Source organism: Aplysia californica, unplaced genomic scaffold, assembly GCF_000002075.1.
Source record: "Aplysia californica isolate F4 #8 unplaced genomic scaffold, AplCal3.0 scaffold00404, whole genome shotgun sequence".
Taxonomy (NCBI): domain Eukaryota; kingdom Metazoa; phylum Mollusca; class Gastropoda; order Aplysiida; family Aplysiidae; genus Aplysia; species Aplysia californica.
The window spans coordinates 98,701-118,513 of NW_004797674.1; the positions used below are offsets into that span (position 1 = coordinate 98,701).

The 19,813-nt window shown below is 37.3% G+C and overlaps 1 protein-coding gene across 2 annotated transcripts in view; it reads right to left on the reverse strand.

Annotated features, from left to right (window-relative positions):
• Window positions 1-19,813, reverse strand: part of LOC101864239 (GRIP1-associated protein 1) — a 35,258-nt gene that overhangs the window by 11,711 nt on the left and 3,734 nt on the right. The window contains exons 2-24 of one of the 2 annotated variants that reach the window (XM_005104094.3): window positions 19,079-19,145; window positions 18,560-18,621; window positions 17,008-17,034; window positions 16,363-16,470; window positions 15,415-15,574; window positions 14,726-14,816; window positions 14,269-14,327; window positions 13,947-13,979; window positions 13,524-13,594; window positions 12,975-13,022; window positions 11,557-11,588; window positions 11,005-11,052; window positions 9,702-9,801; window positions 9,244-9,321; window positions 8,829-8,963; window positions 7,903-7,998; window positions 7,526-7,672; window positions 6,301-6,414; window positions 4,813-5,031; window positions 3,430-3,486; window positions 2,202-2,298; window positions 1,579-1,636; window positions 549-615 (exon numbers count right to left, since the gene is read on the reverse strand). In XM_005104094.3, the coding sequence (XP_005104151.1) occupies window positions 549-615; window positions 1,579-1,636; window positions 2,202-2,298; window positions 3,430-3,486; window positions 4,813-5,031; window positions 6,301-6,414; window positions 7,526-7,672; window positions 7,903-7,998; window positions 8,829-8,963; window positions 9,244-9,321; window positions 9,702-9,801; window positions 11,005-11,052; window positions 11,557-11,588; window positions 12,975-13,022; window positions 13,524-13,594; window positions 13,947-13,979; window positions 14,269-14,327; window positions 14,726-14,816; window positions 15,415-15,574; window positions 16,363-16,470; window positions 17,008-17,034; window positions 18,560-18,621; window positions 19,079-19,145 (1,974 nt within the window). The remainder of the gene's footprint in view (window positions 1-548; window positions 616-1,578; window positions 1,637-2,201; window positions 2,299-3,429; window positions 3,487-4,812; window positions 5,032-6,300; window positions 6,415-7,525; window positions 7,673-7,902; window positions 7,999-8,828; window positions 8,964-9,243; window positions 9,322-9,701; window positions 9,802-11,004; window positions 11,053-11,556; window positions 11,589-12,974; window positions 13,023-13,523; window positions 13,595-13,946; window positions 13,980-14,268; window positions 14,328-14,725; window positions 14,817-15,414; window positions 15,575-16,362; window positions 16,471-17,007; window positions 17,035-18,559; window positions 18,622-19,078; window positions 19,146-19,813) is intronic. The other variant, XM_035971251.1, reaches the window with a different exon arrangement.

The window sequence follows — 19,813 nt, forward strand, 5'->3', positions numbered from 1 at the left end:
TTTTAAATTAATAAGATGAATATTTGGAATAATTTTCTTTAGTCAGAACACAACGTTTCATGTTACTGTTGTATGTTGTACTGTATTGTAAAGCGCTCAGAGCCTGTGTACTTTATTCGGGGTTGAGCGCTATATAAATGTCATTTATTATTTATTATTATTATTAAACCAAGGTGAATTGAAAGTACACCCTACATTTTGATGTCATAGTACTAACACTTTTCCATTTTTAGAAAAACTCTATATCTTGATGTCATTGCATGGTAACTGCACTTCCTTCTCCACAATTATAAAAACTCTTAACTTTGATGGCAAAATGCAATTTCTCCTGGCTGACCCTGTGGAGAAGTACATTGTAAGAAAATTATGGTGTCTTTTTACATGTAATTCAATAAAGAATGGTTGGTCGAATTCCTTCTGTCTCAACATTGCTAAATGTATAAACATACTCTTATTGTATTAACACATATATGTATTATAAACACAACAAATTTCTCAGTCATAAGCGATGGAAATTGGCAGGAAGTGTCCAGCACTTAATGACATACCTGAGGCCCACTGGCCACAGAGTCCTTGCCCAACCCACTGGCCCCAGCACCCCAGGAGGACACAGAGCTGAGGACAGAAAGGAACATTAGGATCAGTTCTCTCCTCATTTCAACCATTTCTGTGTCTTTGTTACTTCCTACATAATATATGAAGCTATCTCATGATCATAACAGTAAGTGCCTTAAATGGTTAGTTTTCCTTGATTTTCATTCTCATTCTTGAATTTCTATCTTTAGCACTTCAAACAATTTTAATGCAAGCTACTATTGAAATACAAAATCAAGTTTGCAACAGACTTCCATCAATATTCATCAAGAAAAAACTAAGAGCACCTAAAGAATTCTGAAAACATGGGCCCTGTCTCTAATAAAGTGATATATTTGTTGCCACGAACCAAGCAAAGTATCTGACTGCTAGTATGAAGCAGAATGTGCAAGCAACATTGGTTTGTATTTGTATCAGCCTTCTATGCTTTGAGGTCAGTAAGAACTTTCTCATGAATAACAGTACTCTATGTAAACAAGCAGGATTTTTCAAGATCAAAATAAGAGGTAAAAAGCTTCCATTTCATCATAAATAAGAGATAACAACGAAAAATATTATTTACAAAGTACAGCATCAATCTATAGTATTTTTAAATTGTGATAAACTTACCTTTGGATTAAAAAAAAAAAAAAAAAAATTTAATACGTTTTTCTTCAGAAACTACCATTTCACATGTAAACTGCATACTACAGACACTCAGCACAACTTTACATATCTCATTTATTTCATGTTGTTGCTTAAGCCCAGGGAGTTCAAATACACAAACATAAAAAAAAAAGAAACAGCTGTTTTTCCAAACCTAGTTTCTTCCCTTTTAAAAATTAAAGAACAGATAAATGCAACCAAGACAGCACAAGCTAAAACTGAAAGGCAGGTTAAAAATAATTTTGTGAACACGGAAACATGCATTACACACAAACTGATTTCCTGGTGTTGGTACAAAGTCTATACAGCTTCTGAATCTATCTTACTGCTCAGTCCTACCTGGTGTCACCAAATGCAAAGTCTCCAGATTCAGATGACCTGAACAAGTCCTCCATACCTAGGGGAAAAAAAAAAAAAAGAATGCCCATCAGGGCAAAAAGTAAGACTCCCTCGCAGTGAAAATGATAATAAAAACTGTGCAAGAAGGAATGTGTTATATAACTGGTGTGTTTGTGTGGGGGTGGACCCCATCAGGGGGAGGGCTGCATCTGGTAGTTGGTGGGACAGCTATCATATTAATCACATAGCCCCCCGCTCCCCCCCCACAAACCCAAATCCCCAACTGTGTAAAATTGTAACAACAAAAGAAAGCAGCATAGATTGTGTTAAGTACTTTGGGCAACAGCATACCTGCTTATACTTAATAAAAACTACATACTAAGATCATTTATGCTTATGCCGTGGGTCCATGGATTTCAGAACACAGGCTGTTTAATGCCCTTTACCTGTTTTGACGGACACAAATCATGACATTTAACACACTATCTCCATCAGTCTCTTACACTTAAGGCCAAATTCAGTTCACTATACCTCACATAATTTTTTAGGTTTGTTGGTTTCTTCAAATTTAGCAATTTTCATTTCCAGCCACTCTTTTATTGAGAAAACATCAGGCCTCTCACCTTTGCTGGATGTGTCAGAGAGCACTTCCTGCAGACGAAGCTGGAGCTTTTCTGCCCTTTTGCGCTCTGCGTGCAACTGTCGCTTGAGATCTTTGAGCTGACAAACAAAAAGTATAATGTTAAAAAATATCTTTCATATCTGCAAACTTGATAAAAAAATGAACTTTATTTTATAGATATTCTCTAAAAATACAGTTTGAAAGATTCTAAGTCAGTCAACTCCACTTTTAAAAAAACCCACCGAAACATAAACAAAACAAAACAATTTTGATTATCAAAGAGGCAAAAAAACTGCCATTTCAGGCTCAGTGAGAAACATTCCAGCCGCAGATACTTCATACAATATCTTCTACACATGAGAATTAAACATATATCTTTTGTACACAAAGGCAAAGTACCTTACCACCCAATCATAATCACAAGTACTTAAAGTATAATGAAGATTTTTAAAACTTGAGGAAAGTTCACATTTAAATAATACTCAGGGGGTTCTTGTGGCATAGAGGTTAAGGCTTTCGCCTCTCATTCAAAGGACCCGGGTTCGAATCCAGGTAGCGACCGAAAAATTTTCTTCTTTAAAATTGTCTCCTTTCACCTCCTTTCCTGTTCTCTAGCAATGTTCTGGCGTCTACTTTCGTCTCCACTTTCTGCTCCCACCCTCCATTCTTTGCCCCCTTTTCTGGGCTCCAGACTCATTATGCAGCCTTTCTACAGCTACTCTTGGCTCCTTCTTACTGCTGTCTTTCAGCCCTACCCCTGATCTTCTTGAAGGAAAAATCTACACCTAGCCTTCTCTTTCGTGTGTCCCACGCACTCATATAACCTTAGCAGCCTCCCCCAAAAAAAATATTTAAAAAATACTCAGGTACAAAACTATTGTGGACTTGTGCCTCAAACATCCATAATACAGCAGCAGTAGTTTCAGTAATAATGAAAGGGAAAATTTGGGTAAAATAATTACATCCGACTTTCAACGTATACAGTGCTGTCAGAGAACATATAACTATTGGGTTTTCGGTCGCCATCAACAAACCAGTATCAAAGAGAACCTGGTGGAAGATGCATTTCGTTGTAAGTACAGATAAAAGAACGTCACTCTCCTACACTAGAGAAACTCTGTGGAGAGGAACCCCACAGGCAAGGCATTTGCATTCCTTTTGGGCGAGATAATTGTCTGTTTATATCCCATGACCTGTTCAAGGCAAGAACTATTCTCTAAAATTCTTACCATAGTCATTCCTTTCTTTTCATGAATCTTCTTTTCATCAACATTGTCTTTAATAGCCTGAAGAAAAAAATAACAAATAAGAGGATGTTATCATTTGTCATTTTAATTAATTAATTTTTAGTCAATACTCTCAATCAGAAGAAATTATTACTTTTCTCAAAAAAACCCCAAAAAACGACTAAAATCCAGCCGTACCTTCCAATATTTAACATAAATATGGGTCTCAGGAAACGACAAATGCAGTTTTAGGGACACCTGAATAGACATAAGGGTCTTGAACATCTAGCTCTCACTGGCAAAATTGAAGGCAAGCGAGGCAGGGGTAGGCCCAGAACAACATACTTTGGGAACCTAAACAAATGGGTAACAGGGAAAGATCAGGGAAACAAAGATTTTTTGAGAGCATCCGAACAAAGGAATGAATGGAAAACCATGATCCCCGATGTCTGTCGTAGATCTGGCACTGGATGATGATGATGATGGGTCTCAGGAACATGGCAAACAATTCTTGTAGCTAAGTGGATAGACATTTCAATTCTATAAAAGCAATAAGGCAGTTAAAAAAGTAGGAGTTCCAAGGTGATTATCTATCACAGAAATAAGAGAAAAAATGGAAAAGGACAAAACTCGAACACTCCAAAATTCAATAACATCAGTAGGGCCATTCCATGGTAACTGATAGGACATTTGGACTATACTTTCTTAAAATGATAACACTGTAATTCAATATCTATTAATTTATTCAACTTTAAATGATCAGAACATTCGATAGACATATTCCCTTTATTAAACGCAGTCATTGAAAAAAAAAGTATGTTAAGCAAATTCTGTGACATGTTAACTTTCGGTAACTGACGCGACAAATTAGGTATTTTTTTGTCCTGTAAGTTACCGTGGAATAGCCCTGTAGGAGAACTCAACCAGGATCACCTGCAATGCAATTCTGAAAGACATTAACTCAGATAAGAGTGGTCTTACACATTAGCCGATACTGATCTTACGACCACTGGCCAAGACAACCACCTGTACAAATGACCCACTTCGCACTTACCCCACTGCACTTTTGTCTTCCTGTATATCACAGTGACATTGTCCTAGAGGGACACCTAAGATAACCATTTTCCTCATCGACCAATGAATAACGATTGTATTGGACAGGTTCGACTGCAAATTTAAACATAAAGACTACTATCAAAAGCCCTCCAAGACAAAAAATGGTCATTTTGTTGATATAGTTTACAAATTCTTAGAAACAGCATCTACCAACTACCTGCAAATTCAAACAAAAAGACCAACACAAAATACCCTCCAAGACAAAAAGTAGGCCATTTTGTAGACAAAGCTCACAAATTCTTAGAAACAGTACTCGTATCTGTCTAATACCTGTCTGAGGTTATTTTCTTTGTTCTTCAGGCCCTCAACCTCTCCCTTCAGAACCTCCTCCTTCTTCACCCACTCTTCATCTGCTACTCTCCTCTCCTCCTTCAGTCCTTCCACTTCTTGGGCATGGGAGGAGGTAAGTTCTTCCAGCTCAGTCTTATGCCGGGTGGTCATCTCTTCTCTCTCCTCCTCTCCAGCTTTTGTCGTCGAGCTCAGTTGATCCTGAGAGAGAATTGAAAATCCCACTAGACACATATACACAGTTCTGAAAACAAGCATTAACACTGTGTGGTATGGGAGTCTGTTTTGGCAAGATAACCCTAAATGAGCAGAAGACAAAATACATGTAATGTAAACAACAACAAAAAACCATGTAAAATAAAGCAGTTGTACCGTACAAATGACGTCCTGTCACACTTCCAGTGCTTCCACCAGGTGATGCTGAAAAGTAAAATTCTGCCGGGGGTCAGGGGGCCGAGGAGGCCCCCAGCAGGGCCCAGGGACAGCGCCTCGGAGGGGGTTCAGGGGGTGAAGTCCCCGAGAAAATTTTAATTTAGTACTTTTAGAGGGTTGAAAATGGCATTTGGGAGCCTGTTTGAAGAGATTGCAAACAACCCATACTACCTATTTTTTCACCAAGATTTTGTCTTGTTTGATTTTTTCACCAACATATCTTTTCATTGCTGGCAATGTCTAAAAGCAGATTCTCCTTCCATTGCTACTATAATTCAATTAATTTGTCATCGTACCATTGATAGAAGGAAAACCTGGAAATAATGAATAGATATGTATGTACCTTCACAATACAGTTACCCGGCGTTGACCCTAATTTTCCTCAATTTTCTCGTCCGAATGTCACATGTCACAACCTCGGAACACCACATCGAATTATTCTTGATTTTAGTAGTTTTAGCACAAATTTCTTTCATCGTGGCCCTTATCACGTTCCTGTGCCGTAGAATCTTGGCACTGATAATTTCTCTAGATCTAGACAATAATTTTGCAAACAAGTTTCTTTCTGTCTAAGATCACAAGTCTTGATCAACGTGCATACTTTCCAGCCGCAGCAACAGTCCGAAGATAGACGGAATGAGGAAATGATAGAAAGGAGGAAAGTGGCAAAAACAGTTCACCAGATTTTGATCAATCTGCAGGTAAAAAATGTACTGCTGACCAACTCGCAAAGAATGCATGGGGGCATAGTGGAATAATGGGCGATGGCAGGAAATGCCCAATCTGGCTGGTTTCTATAGCATAAACTATTGCCGAGAGAAGTACCGTACTTATACAAGATGATACGAAGGCGAGTACAGATCTTTTGCTACGGAATTTTGGTAGTCCTACGCTGTCGCAGATTTTTACAGAGGGAGCTGATAATGATGGAGGAACAAGTATGGAACTGGCAGAAAGTACAGATTTCCGTAAAAATACGGAAGAGTGGAAGCACTGATGGACTGTCTTGCATCAACCCACCAGGGGCAAACAACTTACCTCCACCTCCTTCAGCCTCCTTTCCAGCCAGCCCTTGGACTCATCAAGGGAGCTAACCTTCTTGTTCAACTCTTCTATCACAGGAAGCTGCCTGTTCAGCTCTGCAATCTTTTTCTGCGAACAGTAATATATATAATAAATAAATATGAAGAGGAGAATCCTTGCTGATCCTAGCATCACACAGGGTAAAGGAAAACACGATATATCTCTCACTCCCGCTTCCCTACCAATCTCTCCATTGTACATCATGCATAATGCACTTACATCTGCATTCAAGCTAACACATACTCACTGAACAGAACTCCCTGCAATTCATTTGAAAGCTACAAAATCTTATCAACCATCAGGAAACAAAAATTTGTAAACCAATTTGTCCTCTATTGTTCAGACAAAACCTTCCTGCTTCAAACAGGTTTATCATTATACCACACAAGCTGGATACCCATTCGATAAACGGGTTTAAAAGAATAGATCGCAAAGTCATTCTGGAATCAGTGCATACTACTTTCGCTTGTTTACAATGGCGTCTTAGAATCGAATTTTCCCAAAATTAGATATAAACGAAACTAATGAAAAACTGAAAATTAAACTACAGAGACTTCAGACTCCTTAATATAACTCTGAACCACTGTTAATTTTTTCGAATTCGAAAGTTACGTGGTTCAGAAGTTTTAGCCGACCAAAGTGACAAGCTTTCACAAATATAATATAGATATAGATGCCATTCAACAATATCTACCTCTCTGAAAAATAGAGCTGGGCGAAGAATCGATTCAGGAACCGGTTCCCTCAGCTAGTGTTACAGAGGTAAAGTTCCGATTCTTTTTTACGCAAACCAATGGTTACCAATTACTATATTTATTTTATTTTTTGATTAAAATGTTTTTAAAAAAGTAAAACGTTGGTGCCTCGTCGTGTTTCGAAACCGAGGTTGTCCTGGATCCTGAAGTTGCTTGAAACCTACCAGGTAACCGGAACTGGCTAGCTGTTTGATTCATCAGAAATAATTTGGTACTTTTCGGGAAGTAATCATATATAATTGTCAAAGGGTCGGAACCACTGGAAGAAATCATGGACACCCGGAAGAAATAACAATAGTAGTAAAAAGTTGGGTTCGGACTCGATTCCTACAATTCCAAGTTCGCAGTAATCGGGAACCGCCCACCACTATTGAACAAAGACTGCAATAATTACATCATCAGCTATAAACACAGATGAAACATACAGACTGCTCCTCTATAGAAGTCTCCAATTTCTCCTTTTCAGCGGCATGATCGGCCTCCATCTGTGTGGTTGCTTGACGATGGTCATCGTACTCTTTCTGGTACTTGATTGCCAACTCATCCAACAAACTCTTCCTCTTCTCCGCTACCTGCAAGAGGTAAACAGGTACAGATGTTAGAATTTACTGCTTCATTCATACAAATGCAAACAAAAAACAATTAATTCGTCTTGTGATTGAGGATTTCAATGCAAAGATGAAACAAAGAAAACCACATTTGCTAAAGAAGAACATTGTCAGGAGAAAGTAATATCTCAATTATTCTGATGAAACTCATATTTCATACCATTAAATACAGTGAGCTCCTGTTTTAACCTTACCTTGCTGACCTCCTGCATGGCAGAGATCTGACTGTCCCTCTCTGTCTGTGCCTCATGGAGTTGAGTCACAGCCTCCTGTGCTGCCCGACGACTTTCCTGTCATTCAATAAGGACACGATGGTTTAAACAGGAGTCAGCAAAAAAAACATTGTTTGAGTTGAAGAGAGGCACATCAACAAAATAAGCCTCATATTGTACTGGGAAAAAGCAAGACAGGCACAAACACAAGAGAGGCAGAGTAAAGAGGAAGGCGCACTCCAAAGGGTTTGACTTTTCGTCTTACACGCAAAAGACACAAGTTAAATTTACACATGGCAAAGACATTTTATTGAGTACTTGTACCTTTCCACAGGGACATATCCCATACAACGTAGATTGGTTCTAACAAGCAGGGTCAAAGCAGCTTTATGTGATTTACATTGTCTTTAAAGGGGCGCAATAACACTGACAACACATCTACAACAAGTGATTTGTTAAAAGTGGCATGTATGCCATGTGCATAGTGGCCTGTAACACATAGCCTTTTACACAAAATAGAAGGGACCAAAGATGCAAGTTTAAGAACAACATTAGACTGACACAGAAGTGAAACAGACAATCCTACATCAAGAAAAGAAACATTTCACACAGTACGAGAAAAATCATAAAGATGCATATGATTTAGTTAAGTGTAAACATTTAGAGTCAAAAGTTCATTTATGTGTATTTGATAAATGCAGACCAGATTTGCTAAACTAGGATACACCATGATGAATGATAAATATGGACAAAACTCTTGTAGACAATCCTAAGCCTTCACACATTGAACAACCAAATGAACTTTAAAAAAACAAACAGGAAAGAAAACAACAGAACCCCCATCGTTCTTACCTCATGCCCATATTATCTGAAAGATGTTTATCATAAGGAAAACTGACACTACGAACCTGCAACTGGGTGGTCAGGTCATCTCTCTCCTTGGTCAGCTTGGCAACGTTCGCTCTGTGGCCGTCTATCTCTGCGATGTACTTGGCTCCCTGCTCCTGAAGCTGATGATTGGTCACTAGATTGGATGCATCCACCTGGGGAGATAATTGGGATGGGGGTTGGAGGAAACCAAAGTGAGCTTCACGCGTAAATATTTGTCATAATTCGTAAATCTATTGCTTGTGTAAGAATTGACCATATGCCATTTTGAAAAGTGACTATGATGGAGTCTTACACTGAGCAGTTGAAATGTTTTAAGACCTCATGGACAAAATTTTTAATCACTCTCCAAACCACGCCAGGGATCAAACTTTTGATTTTATGATTACATCAGCACATCTCTCTATCCCACAAATAATTCTTTAAAACTCTCACCTGTTTCTGAAGCTCCTTGACCTTTGACTTGAGGCCATCTGTTTCCTTATCAGATGACATTTGACTCTGTTCAACTTCCTGTAACAAGTGAAATAGTTTCATTTTAAGAATCTTACAGATCTTTGTCACTTGAACTGTCCCTGTTCATGCAAATAACATCCCACTGGCAGAAAGTAAGAAGTCACTCAAAACAGGAAAAAAAACAAAGCACTTATCTACGTTCCAGTAGCTGATGGTCTTGCAAATGTTTCACAACTAATTCTTAACTGAGTTAAGAAATTACAATTCCAAAGACATAAAGAGAGACAAACAGATATACAGATGCAGACAAACACAGAAATATAGTAAGTCAGACAGGAAAACAGAAACTAAGCAAACAGTCAGACAGAGAGATGGACGGGTCAAGACAAAGTTTAAGTTATGAGCCATGACATAGCAGCTCCTCCTTAGCCACTCACCTTCTTGTTCCTCTCGGCATCTTGTTGCAACTTGACGATCTGGTCCTTGTAGTACTTCTGATCTCTGTCACGTGCAGCCTGGCTCTCCTCCAGTTTCAAACTGCAATGAGTAAATCCACATTTATATTTTATGTGGTAGGATTAAAGAGAAGGACAAGAGTCATTATTTGCTAGGAAAAGACTGGATGACAGACAGACACAACCGAGGTGAGGTGCCCAGCAGAACCGAGGTGCCCAGCAGCATGTGAGCGTACATCGTAAAGTAAAAACAATACTGACATGATAAATGAGCAGAAGTTTATTTAGAGTAGACAAGTTAACTGTCATTCTAAGCTTCAGAGTGGACTCAAATACAAAATTCAGAACCAAACATCTATGATACCCGACCAACTCAATCCTCTACCTACATTAAAAAACAATGGTCGGAATAAAAGTCTTTTAGACAGGTTGACGAAGTAGGACAGCTCTTTTTTTTTTTTAATTAACCAAGCCTATAATTCTTTTCACCCTTGCCTTTCCATATGATAAAATCTCAATTAATCTTTCCCTGGGTCCTTGAAAGGGAACAAGACGAGCTGTTTTTTCATTCCAACAGAATGTCATTTAGACTTTTGAACCCCTTCGTTGCCTTCTGACATTCCTGTTTGTCACAAAAATATGTAATTTGTTAGCTTTGTGCCATGCCATGGATGTCACTGAAGTTCCCAAATTTTGCCTTTCCCAGTTGCCTTTAAGATGTTACAGCCACAGGCACTGCATGAATTTGTATTTGGGGGGTTGGGAAAATACGAATACCAGTACCAAATTTGCTAGTATTACTTTACCATCAAGCTTGCAGAAATCAATAACCACTGGTCTAGTCTTGCAGACAACCACATGCTCTTGCAAAACTTACAACACCAAAATGATTTTGAAAAGGCAGAAAATTTCACTTTTTGTCTCAGATTTGCAATTTCAACTAAATTATGGGTAAGATGGGGAACATAGGGAATGAGGAAAGCGAGGAAAGTGACACTACTGAAGATCTGGAGATCAAAATGTCATGAGTGTGCTAGATTTTTACTGCCAGTCCAATAACACTTAGGCATAAGACTGCTGTCCTAGCTAACGGAATGCACATCCCCTGGCAATGAAGGGGCTAAAAAGTGGAGTCTTTGACACTTTTGACTTTACACTGTTTCGCTAGATTTGTGGGAGAAAGTATGTGGGGTATTCCTACATCAATTATCCCATGCCACTTCTTCCACAGCTGCAAAGACAAATTAATATATCTCTAAAAAGGTGCAGAGGCAGATTCACTCACTTGCTTTCTTTGAAAAGAGTCTCCTTCTCGGACTGAACTTGCATGAAACTGAAAGTAATGGACAAAATGAATGAAGTACCAACTTCATCAAAATTGACTAAAGCAGACAATCAGACACAAAAGTTCATGAAAAATGCACTCCTTGAGAGTAGATATCAACAATTTTTGTCCACTTGTTGAAAGTAGGAATCTTTTCCAATGAATAGGCTACTGCCATAATTCATTGTGCCATTAATAAATCCATCACAAAAGAACAGCTAATGAAAATTACAGAATTGAAAAACATTAATATGGTATGTAAAGACTGAGTAAAATAAGTCAAACTAAGCTTATAGCTCTTAAACATTTGCCATTTCAGAGACTAAATTCAAAATTCTTTTTAAAAATATAAACTGCAGTTAGAAAATCTTCCAGTCTCATCTGCACAGGCAGAAAATCTCTAAAAATATTTATACAACTCCATAAACAGAATCAAAGTTTTCATGGAGTATCCGCAACTTAAAAAGAAAAAGTAACATCTTATTCACAATACTGACATAGATATTCTCTTACCTTTCCTGTTTTTTCTTTAGTCTATCAGTACCCTGAAGACACAGAAATCACAAATGTATACCTTAGCACCAATGAATGGAACATACAACTTAGTCATAGTGTCACAACATGATGGAATCAGGCGCTCATCAATTTTGGGGTGTATGGAGTTATAGGTATCATCGTAAAGCCTGTTCATTTGCCCTGCTTTTGAGAGAAAAAACATCCCTCTATCTCAGATGCAAGTCAAGATATTGTCCATTGAAGAAGGTTGGGGTCGCCAGGTTTCAGAGGTAAAATTAGTAAGAAAATGACCACCAAAGTATAGTTATTTCCTTAGCTTGAGAGTTCGTAGAAACTTAAAATTTACAGCTTCTATGTCTGTATCAACGTTTTTAATTACAATCCACATAAAACTGTGTTCTTTAATGGGCATGAAAGGTGTTGAGCCAAAAAAACAAAAATTTGATAAAAATTCCCAAACCAGTTTCTTCACTTTTATTATTTTGACAAGCGCCTGATTACACCATGCTGCCTCACAAGAGACAAAAATTACATTTTCTTACTATTTAATAGACAAAAACTGAAGTTTATTAAGATACAATACAGACCTGCCACTCTATGAAATCTAAAAATCAGGATTTCTGAGTTAAAAAATCAGGATCTGGTGAAAAAAATCGGGATTAACGGCAAATCAGTCATAACGGCCACTGGGGAAAGCAGGGGGGGGGGGGTGTCCTGGTTCCTTTTTAAGAGGCAAGTATGCTAGGCAAAACTTTTGCAGGAAAAAGTTCACGTTGGGCCTCTAAATAGAGGAAAAGCTGAAAGATATGTACTCGAGTCGAAGTTGGATAGACTGGTGGAGCGAAGGTCGCAGTGATGCTGAAACACTCGTAGTCTTGAAAATAGCTGACACGTAACTCGAATCATCCACGCAAAACGCCCGCGTTTTAACAACGTTTGACTTCCATCACATCGAAAAAAAAGATCGCGCCAAGGTTGTTCATTTTTTTTCTTATTCCTTTCCCCTTAATTAGTGCCTGTATCACGATTAAATCGGGATGAGTGGCAGGTCTGTACAATAGCTTTGTCTGCAGAAGCCCTTAACGGCCACAAAGCACAAACAAAGAATTCACAAAAATCTACACCAAACATACTTAAAATTAAACCCAGTACTGCCATCATTTAACACAGGTAATAGCTAAAGAAAGCATCAGAAAATAGGCAGAGTGTACTCATAGGTAAATTGATTCAAAGGTGGAGGATTTGATCCTCAGACACGATACTCGACTGAAAGGAAATTTTCCTGTAAAGACATTAAATATATCATATTTTGAATCCCACTTTTTATATTCAAACTCAACCTTCCGCATAAAAAATCAAATCTGTGATCAATGGCTTTGCAAATATTTCTTTTATCAAATTACAACATAGGTTACCTTGTCTACCTCCTCCTGTAAAGCAGCTATCTGGGTCTTAGTGTCACGCTGAAACAAAAAAATAACACGTGATATCATCAGTACAAGTGTAGAAAACATATTTTGGCCCAAAAAGAGTCAATCAATCAACTAAGCAAAGTGTTGCAGCTAGTCAAATTAGGTACTGTGTATATTACTTTCAACTAACTCAATGAGAATTTGACTCTACACATAGGAAAATTAGCAGCTGCAGTACCAAAGCGTTGTATGTCCACTATGGTCATTACAAGACCACATACTTTATGCAAATGAGTGGACATTGAAAAACTTGCAATTTCGAAAAAGGGCCATGTTGGATAAAGAACAGCAACAGCAATTAGAAAAGAAGACTAAAGAACACTGCATTCCACTCCATGTAATAATATGTCAGTGAGAAAATGTTTCTACAAAGACTTTTACTTTACGTCTTGGCTTTGCAAAGTAGACTACTAATCAAAGCGACATTTCATGAAAGGAAAGAAAAATTCAGGAGTGAGAATCTGTTGCAAAGTTCGGTTAAGCTATTTTTACCTGAATTTGTTCCAGTTGAGCCTTTAAAATTCTCTTTTCTTCTCTTTCTGTGTCCAACTCTAGTTGCAGCTCTGAAGCGAAAGAATTGTTTAAAGACTTTCTTTACAAAATATTCTGTTAAAACAATATCTTCTAAAAAACGAGCAAACATGACACTAAACAAACCAAAAGTTGTCCTTTTTAACTTTTGTGATTTCTTTCGTTTCTTATACGTTATTTTTTCTATTCTAAAAGAGCTGAAATAGACAAAGAGGATATTCTCAAACCTACAGAGAAGTAGACACTACACAAAAAGTAATTTTCTCTTCCTTACTTTTTAGGCAGGCACAGGCAAGTTTCTAAGGAGATTGCTTTCTTCACCCCTATAATTGTTCAAAATGTTGGGACTAACCATGAAACAAAACAAAACAAAAAGATACTCACTCACAGAATCTGTCTGATCTGTTGACTGGGTAACTGGCAGAGAAATTTAAAATACGTATTTTCAAAATCAAGATAACCAAAGCTGAAATTGAATTTTTTTAAAAGGATACAGCATTCAAAATGAGTAAAGATAAATTTTCAATATTTCGAGAAAATCCATACTCATCTATGAAACAAGAGAAAGTCAAAGAAAATGAAGCTGTGAGACATGTCCTAAACAATCAAATATCTTGTTTATCATTAAAAGATACACTTAAACCACTTCTGAAAATGTCTATATTAAGACCATTCAAAAGTAAATCAACACCTCATGAGTTCTTACCTCTGTCATTTGACCCATCCACCACATCATCTGTCTTTTCTTCAGCAGCTGCATTTGACCTGAGGACCATTGCAAAACTTTATTGTACTAATGAAACACAGGAGGCAGGGGCAGAAAACAAAACTACAGCAACAGCTCACGGTACACAAAACATTCACTCGTTTCAGATTAAACTGATTTCATACACCAGGTGTCAAAAAAAAAAAGAGGGCTCATTTAAAGGGCTCTGAAGCGAAAGAATTGTTTAAAGACTTTCTTTACAAAATATTCTGTTCAAACAATATCTTCTAACAAACAAGCAAAACATTCTGTTCAAACTTAGTTATCTCTCGACTAATTTCAACAAAACTTGGAACAAATAAAATTTAACCAGAGTTTATGAATATGAAGAAAATGGAACAAGTCCCTTTAAATTTCAACAAAAATAGAATGAGATGCAAAACACAACGACACTTACTCATCTCCTAGCTGATCCGCCGCCTCACTCGTGGCACGTTGACTCACTTTGTTCTTGGAACTGCTCACCTCCTCATACTTTTCCTGAAGAACTGCCAGATGACAGAATGGGGAAGACGTTATATATAACTTGACTTCTAACAAACAATACAATGTCCTTTCTTCAAACTAATAACTGCATCTAGTCCACAGAAAAAAAGTGCTGCACAACATAATCCAAGAAACGACAGCAAGTAACATTTTTTGCAGGATTAACCACAAAAAATAGGATTAAAACCACCTGAAAAAAAATCTCTTAAAAGAGTTTTCAAACTCTGAAACAGGCCTTGTTATGTTTCCATTTGCATAATGAGCTTATAAGCACACAAAAAAAACAGTATGGAAAAAGCCTTCTAAATATTTTAAATGCCATTGAAGACACAGCTCTTCTACATCATAACAGAAACTAATTGACAAAAAGTATTCACTCGCAGCAATTACAGCTTCATACACCAGTAACTTGCCCTACATCTGTGTCATAATATATGTGTCAAATAGGACTAAGGTTGTCTTTGGTGATTCATTCAGGTGATACCATTTTTTGCAGTCAAGCTTCAAAACACATTGCAAGTCAGTGTCTTGGGGAAAAGGACTCTTTAATACTTTGAAAAAAATTATGTTTGGTAAAAACATTTTGATAATGAAAGTCACCTGTCAGATTCTTTTGTAAAGCTGCGTTCTCTGCCTGAAGTCTCCTGAGCTCGTCACTGTTGCTGCTGTTAATGTCATTGTCAGCACTAGATGGTGTAGATGCCGCCTGTGATTTGGCAGCCTCTAACTCCTTCTTCATCTCCTCATTGCTGGAAACTAGCTGAAATCCACAGAGAGACCGATACCACATTTTCAGAATATTTTAAAATGAAAGCTCCAATTAAGATGACAAATATGTCACCTAACCAGTTAAAATGAGCTCTTTACTCCAAAATTTCCTTTTCCACTGTACAGCCCTAAATGACATCAGAGCTACCCTTCTCCCTCCAGACCTAACTTCGACAACACACTCTACGGAACATTACAGCAACTGCAGCAAACCTGCACTTATCACTACATGGCATTGGACAGAAGGGCGAGAGCCCAGATGTTGCTGGATCGATAACAACAACAACAACAACAACTCCAAAATTAACTATAAATAATTATGAGGGGCTGAGATGCAAACCCCGCTACATCAATTTTAGCACTTTTGAGAAAATAAGCTTTTTTTTAAATGCTGCTATAGGCACGAACATGTGTTAAAAAGAGAGAATTTTCTGTGGTTTTTATTAAGTATGTGTTGGGTTTGGGCATCAGATAGCCGGTTTTAACAATGTGCATTAGTAAGCAAAAAATCTCAATTTTTTCCAAAATGTCGCTTAGCAGGTTTTGCATCTCACCCCCTCATTTATGCTACAACCTTTCCAATACCAAACTGTACACAAAGTAAACATTTTTGCGGTGAAAAATGACAGCCAACTTCAAGAAATGAGATACAAAAAGTGACAATTTGAACCGTAAATATTTGGGAGTTATCTCTGCTGCTTTAGTCGCAAAGAGTAAAACTTAATTTCACCAGCTGCCAGTTGTGAGTACAAGAGAAACGAAATAACACAATTTACAGACCAGACCAAGCTCCTCCATCAAGGTCTGGTTCTGCAGGCGAAACTCCTCCTCCTGGCTGACCAGTTTCCGCTGGAGAGAGTCAGACTCTTGCAACAGCAGTTCAACATCCTGAAGAAGAGAAAACGCATAGGGTTTTTTTTTTCTTTTTTTCTATTTTAAGACAATGATGTGTAATTATTACAACAGTAAAGAGTAAAACTTTACCACAATGGGTTTGAGTTAAACAGAAGCACTGAGGTCAGAAAGGGTAAATCAGTAAAGCCTCTAGCCTCATATCCCGAGTCCAATGCCCACAAGAACCTTCTGCCCAAGATTCTTTAAAGCTAGTCATGATAGTCCCTGAGATTGCCAGCGGAGGGACATGATAATGATGAAATCACTTCTTAAATACCCAGTCTTTGCTCAATTTCACAAACCAGGGGTACATAGGTGTGATGACAGTCATGTAGTACTGGGAAAAGACAAGAAAAGACAAACAGAAAAAAGAGAGAAAAGAAAGAGCTCTCCAATTGCTAGTACTATGTGATAAGAGACCTCTAAAATAGAAAAAGATGTATTGCATGAGTTGCTTGACATTTTCTTTTTTTTTTTTTTTATGCAAGGACAAATGCACCATATATATATTTAAAATGAAAAAATCCTTACCTTTGCTTTTTTGCTTTTGTTGATAGCCTGTTCAAAAGGGAAACCAAAAACATGAATAAATAAATTTATGCTATTTTAGTATCATAACATCAAAATGAAAATCTAATTAATTCATTGAAGACGCAAGTTTTTCACCAAGAATTTCCCTGGAAACGCACAATTTATACCTATTTTTAAAAAATCAGTGTGAAAAACCTATCAACTGTACAGGTATAAAATTTGACACAATAGTAAGATCATCATGTACAATTACATAAAATGTATTTATTTTTATAAAAACTTTGAAAAAAAATCATGTTTTATGTGAAAAAGCACATTATACGTAAACATGAAAAAAAACTTTTTTTATGAGCTAAGCACACGGAGGTCAGAATTGACTGTAGTCAAATAGAATGGTTTCAAACAAGTAATACAAAATGATATTATCCATGAGAAAAGTGACATTGCTAGGAGAATTGTCGTCTCCTGAATCAGTAATCCCCATCGCTTCGTTGGTAGTGAAAGGAGTATCCAGCATCTCTCTGTTTCTTGTTTATGTAAAAAGTAGGTCAGGTCAGCGTGTTTCGGCAGATTGCTTACAGCAGACAATACGGGTGACCAATGGTCAAAGAGATACAACCACAATAAAGTTAAATGGTTTAAATAATTTAACATTGGGAGTCATTCCCCTTGAGATTCTATTGGTGTTTAGGTAAAAAAAAAAAAAGGTACAAGTTGCCGGGTTCCAGGATCCGACGCGTCTTCAGCATTTGTTGACCTCGCTGGGTCCCGGAACCCGACACGTTGTCAATGAGTTAAAATATCGATGCAAACACTTAAAGGAATAAATAAATTTTTTTTAAACAGTGCCCAGACACACTGGACATCTTTAAATCCTCAAAGACAAAAATCTGAATTTACATCCACTACAAATCGAAATTTAGAAGCACTAGAGAAATTTGGTCCTCTAACATACATAAGGTAAGCCCTGAAAACATGAATGAAGAATGAGGGTAATTTCTTCAAGTTTTTGACAAAGGAAAATAACTCATTATAATATTGTCCTAAATCTAGTCATAGCAGAATCATTTCCCAAGACACTGGGCAGTTGGTGCTATTTCACAGCATTAAAATTTCAATATATCATCAACTTTGTGCTCGTCCCAAGGTTGGCAGTATAACTGGGTTCAAACGGATCTGCATTTCACTTATTACAGTTTCACCTTTGCACAGTAAATCTCCATGGGACTTTTTCATTTTGCATGCAAAAATGGTATAGCTCTAACCGCTCCTCTATGAGGGTCTTCATGTTTGATATGACAAGAGAGACACATACTCTCAGGGGTACAACTGGCATTTTGGCTACAGCAAGAAGTGTGTATTGCCCCCTACACACCATTATCAGATAGTAAAAAGAGTTGAATTTACATTTTCACTTTGGACCGTCAGGTTGGGAAGTCTGCCCAAAAATAATCTAAATTGTGTTGATGGAGCAAAAAACACCCACAATGAAAAAAAAAAGTTTTGTCCATTTTCACCTTTCTTTTCAGACAACCCTCTTACATCTACCTACCTGTTTTGCTTTAGCCAGCTCCCTGTCAAAGTAATCAGTCTTTTCTTGGATTTCAGACAAATCTGGAGAACAAAAATCATACAAACATTTGGAGTGAAGAGCACCTCAAATCAAAGTGAATTTGGAAAAAAAAAGGAAGAAAAATGTTCAGCACGGCACATCAAAGAAGAATATGAGTGTGTCTCAACCTTATATAGATGAGACATCATGTAGAATTACAACAAGAAAAATTCAAAGTAAACTGAAAAGACCCTTTATATAATGCCTTTCATCATACACTTAACAAATAAGATTCCAATTTCAGATGCATTAGGAGTTCAGAAATATAAAAATTATTCCTTAAAAATACACTACTTAAAAAACAAAGTATTTAAAAAAAAAGATCAGATGCACGAGAGCTGCTGCTAGCAACAGTAAATAATGGTGGGTCATTACTGTATGAACCTCAGTGCTAGAGATGAAACCTCCAAGTATAGGTATAATCAAATTATAAAAAGAAGATAAAGAGAAAATTAATACCCCTTTCCAGTTTCTTGTTCTTGCCTTCAAGCTCATAGTTTGTTGTTCTCAGTTCGATCAGCTGTAGCTGTAAATAAAAGTCAGCATATTTATAATCTGTTCAAGACTTTGAAACAAGCAACTTTCATCCCTAGTTTCATACAACAGACATTTCCTTAGCATTGTAAATTATTATATGTCATACAGATGAAAATGTCTTAGACAGCCACCTATTGTCGGAAAAAAAGTAGGCATCTTTGACAGTTAACCATCTCGACTGATCAAAATGAAGAACACAATGGTAAGTCTGCAACCGACTGGTCAACTTGGATAAACAGTGGGAATGACCAGAATCTCGCTTTCGCAACATGCTGGTCCGCGTTTGGCTCAGGCTTATCGTAATAACAACAGATGAATGGATTATGACAACTTGTCCACAGCTTCAGGAGCCTCACTTGAATACAGGGTTCCAGCCATAAACTCCCCACCAAATTCAAGGAGATTTCAAGGAGGTTTCAAGGAGAAATTTTAAAAATTCAAGGAGATTTGGTCAAGAAATTCATGCTGAAAGCTTATTTCCGATAGGCCAACACTTGTCCGAAAGGAATTATAGTTTTGATTTTCTGACAAAAATTTTGTTCATATCTGATCCGTCAGCACAGTATGAGAATGACATTGATAAATTAGCCCATACTTACAATTCTACTGTACATAAGAACATGTTAAAGAGGAGGAGGAGGAGGAGGAGGAGGAGGA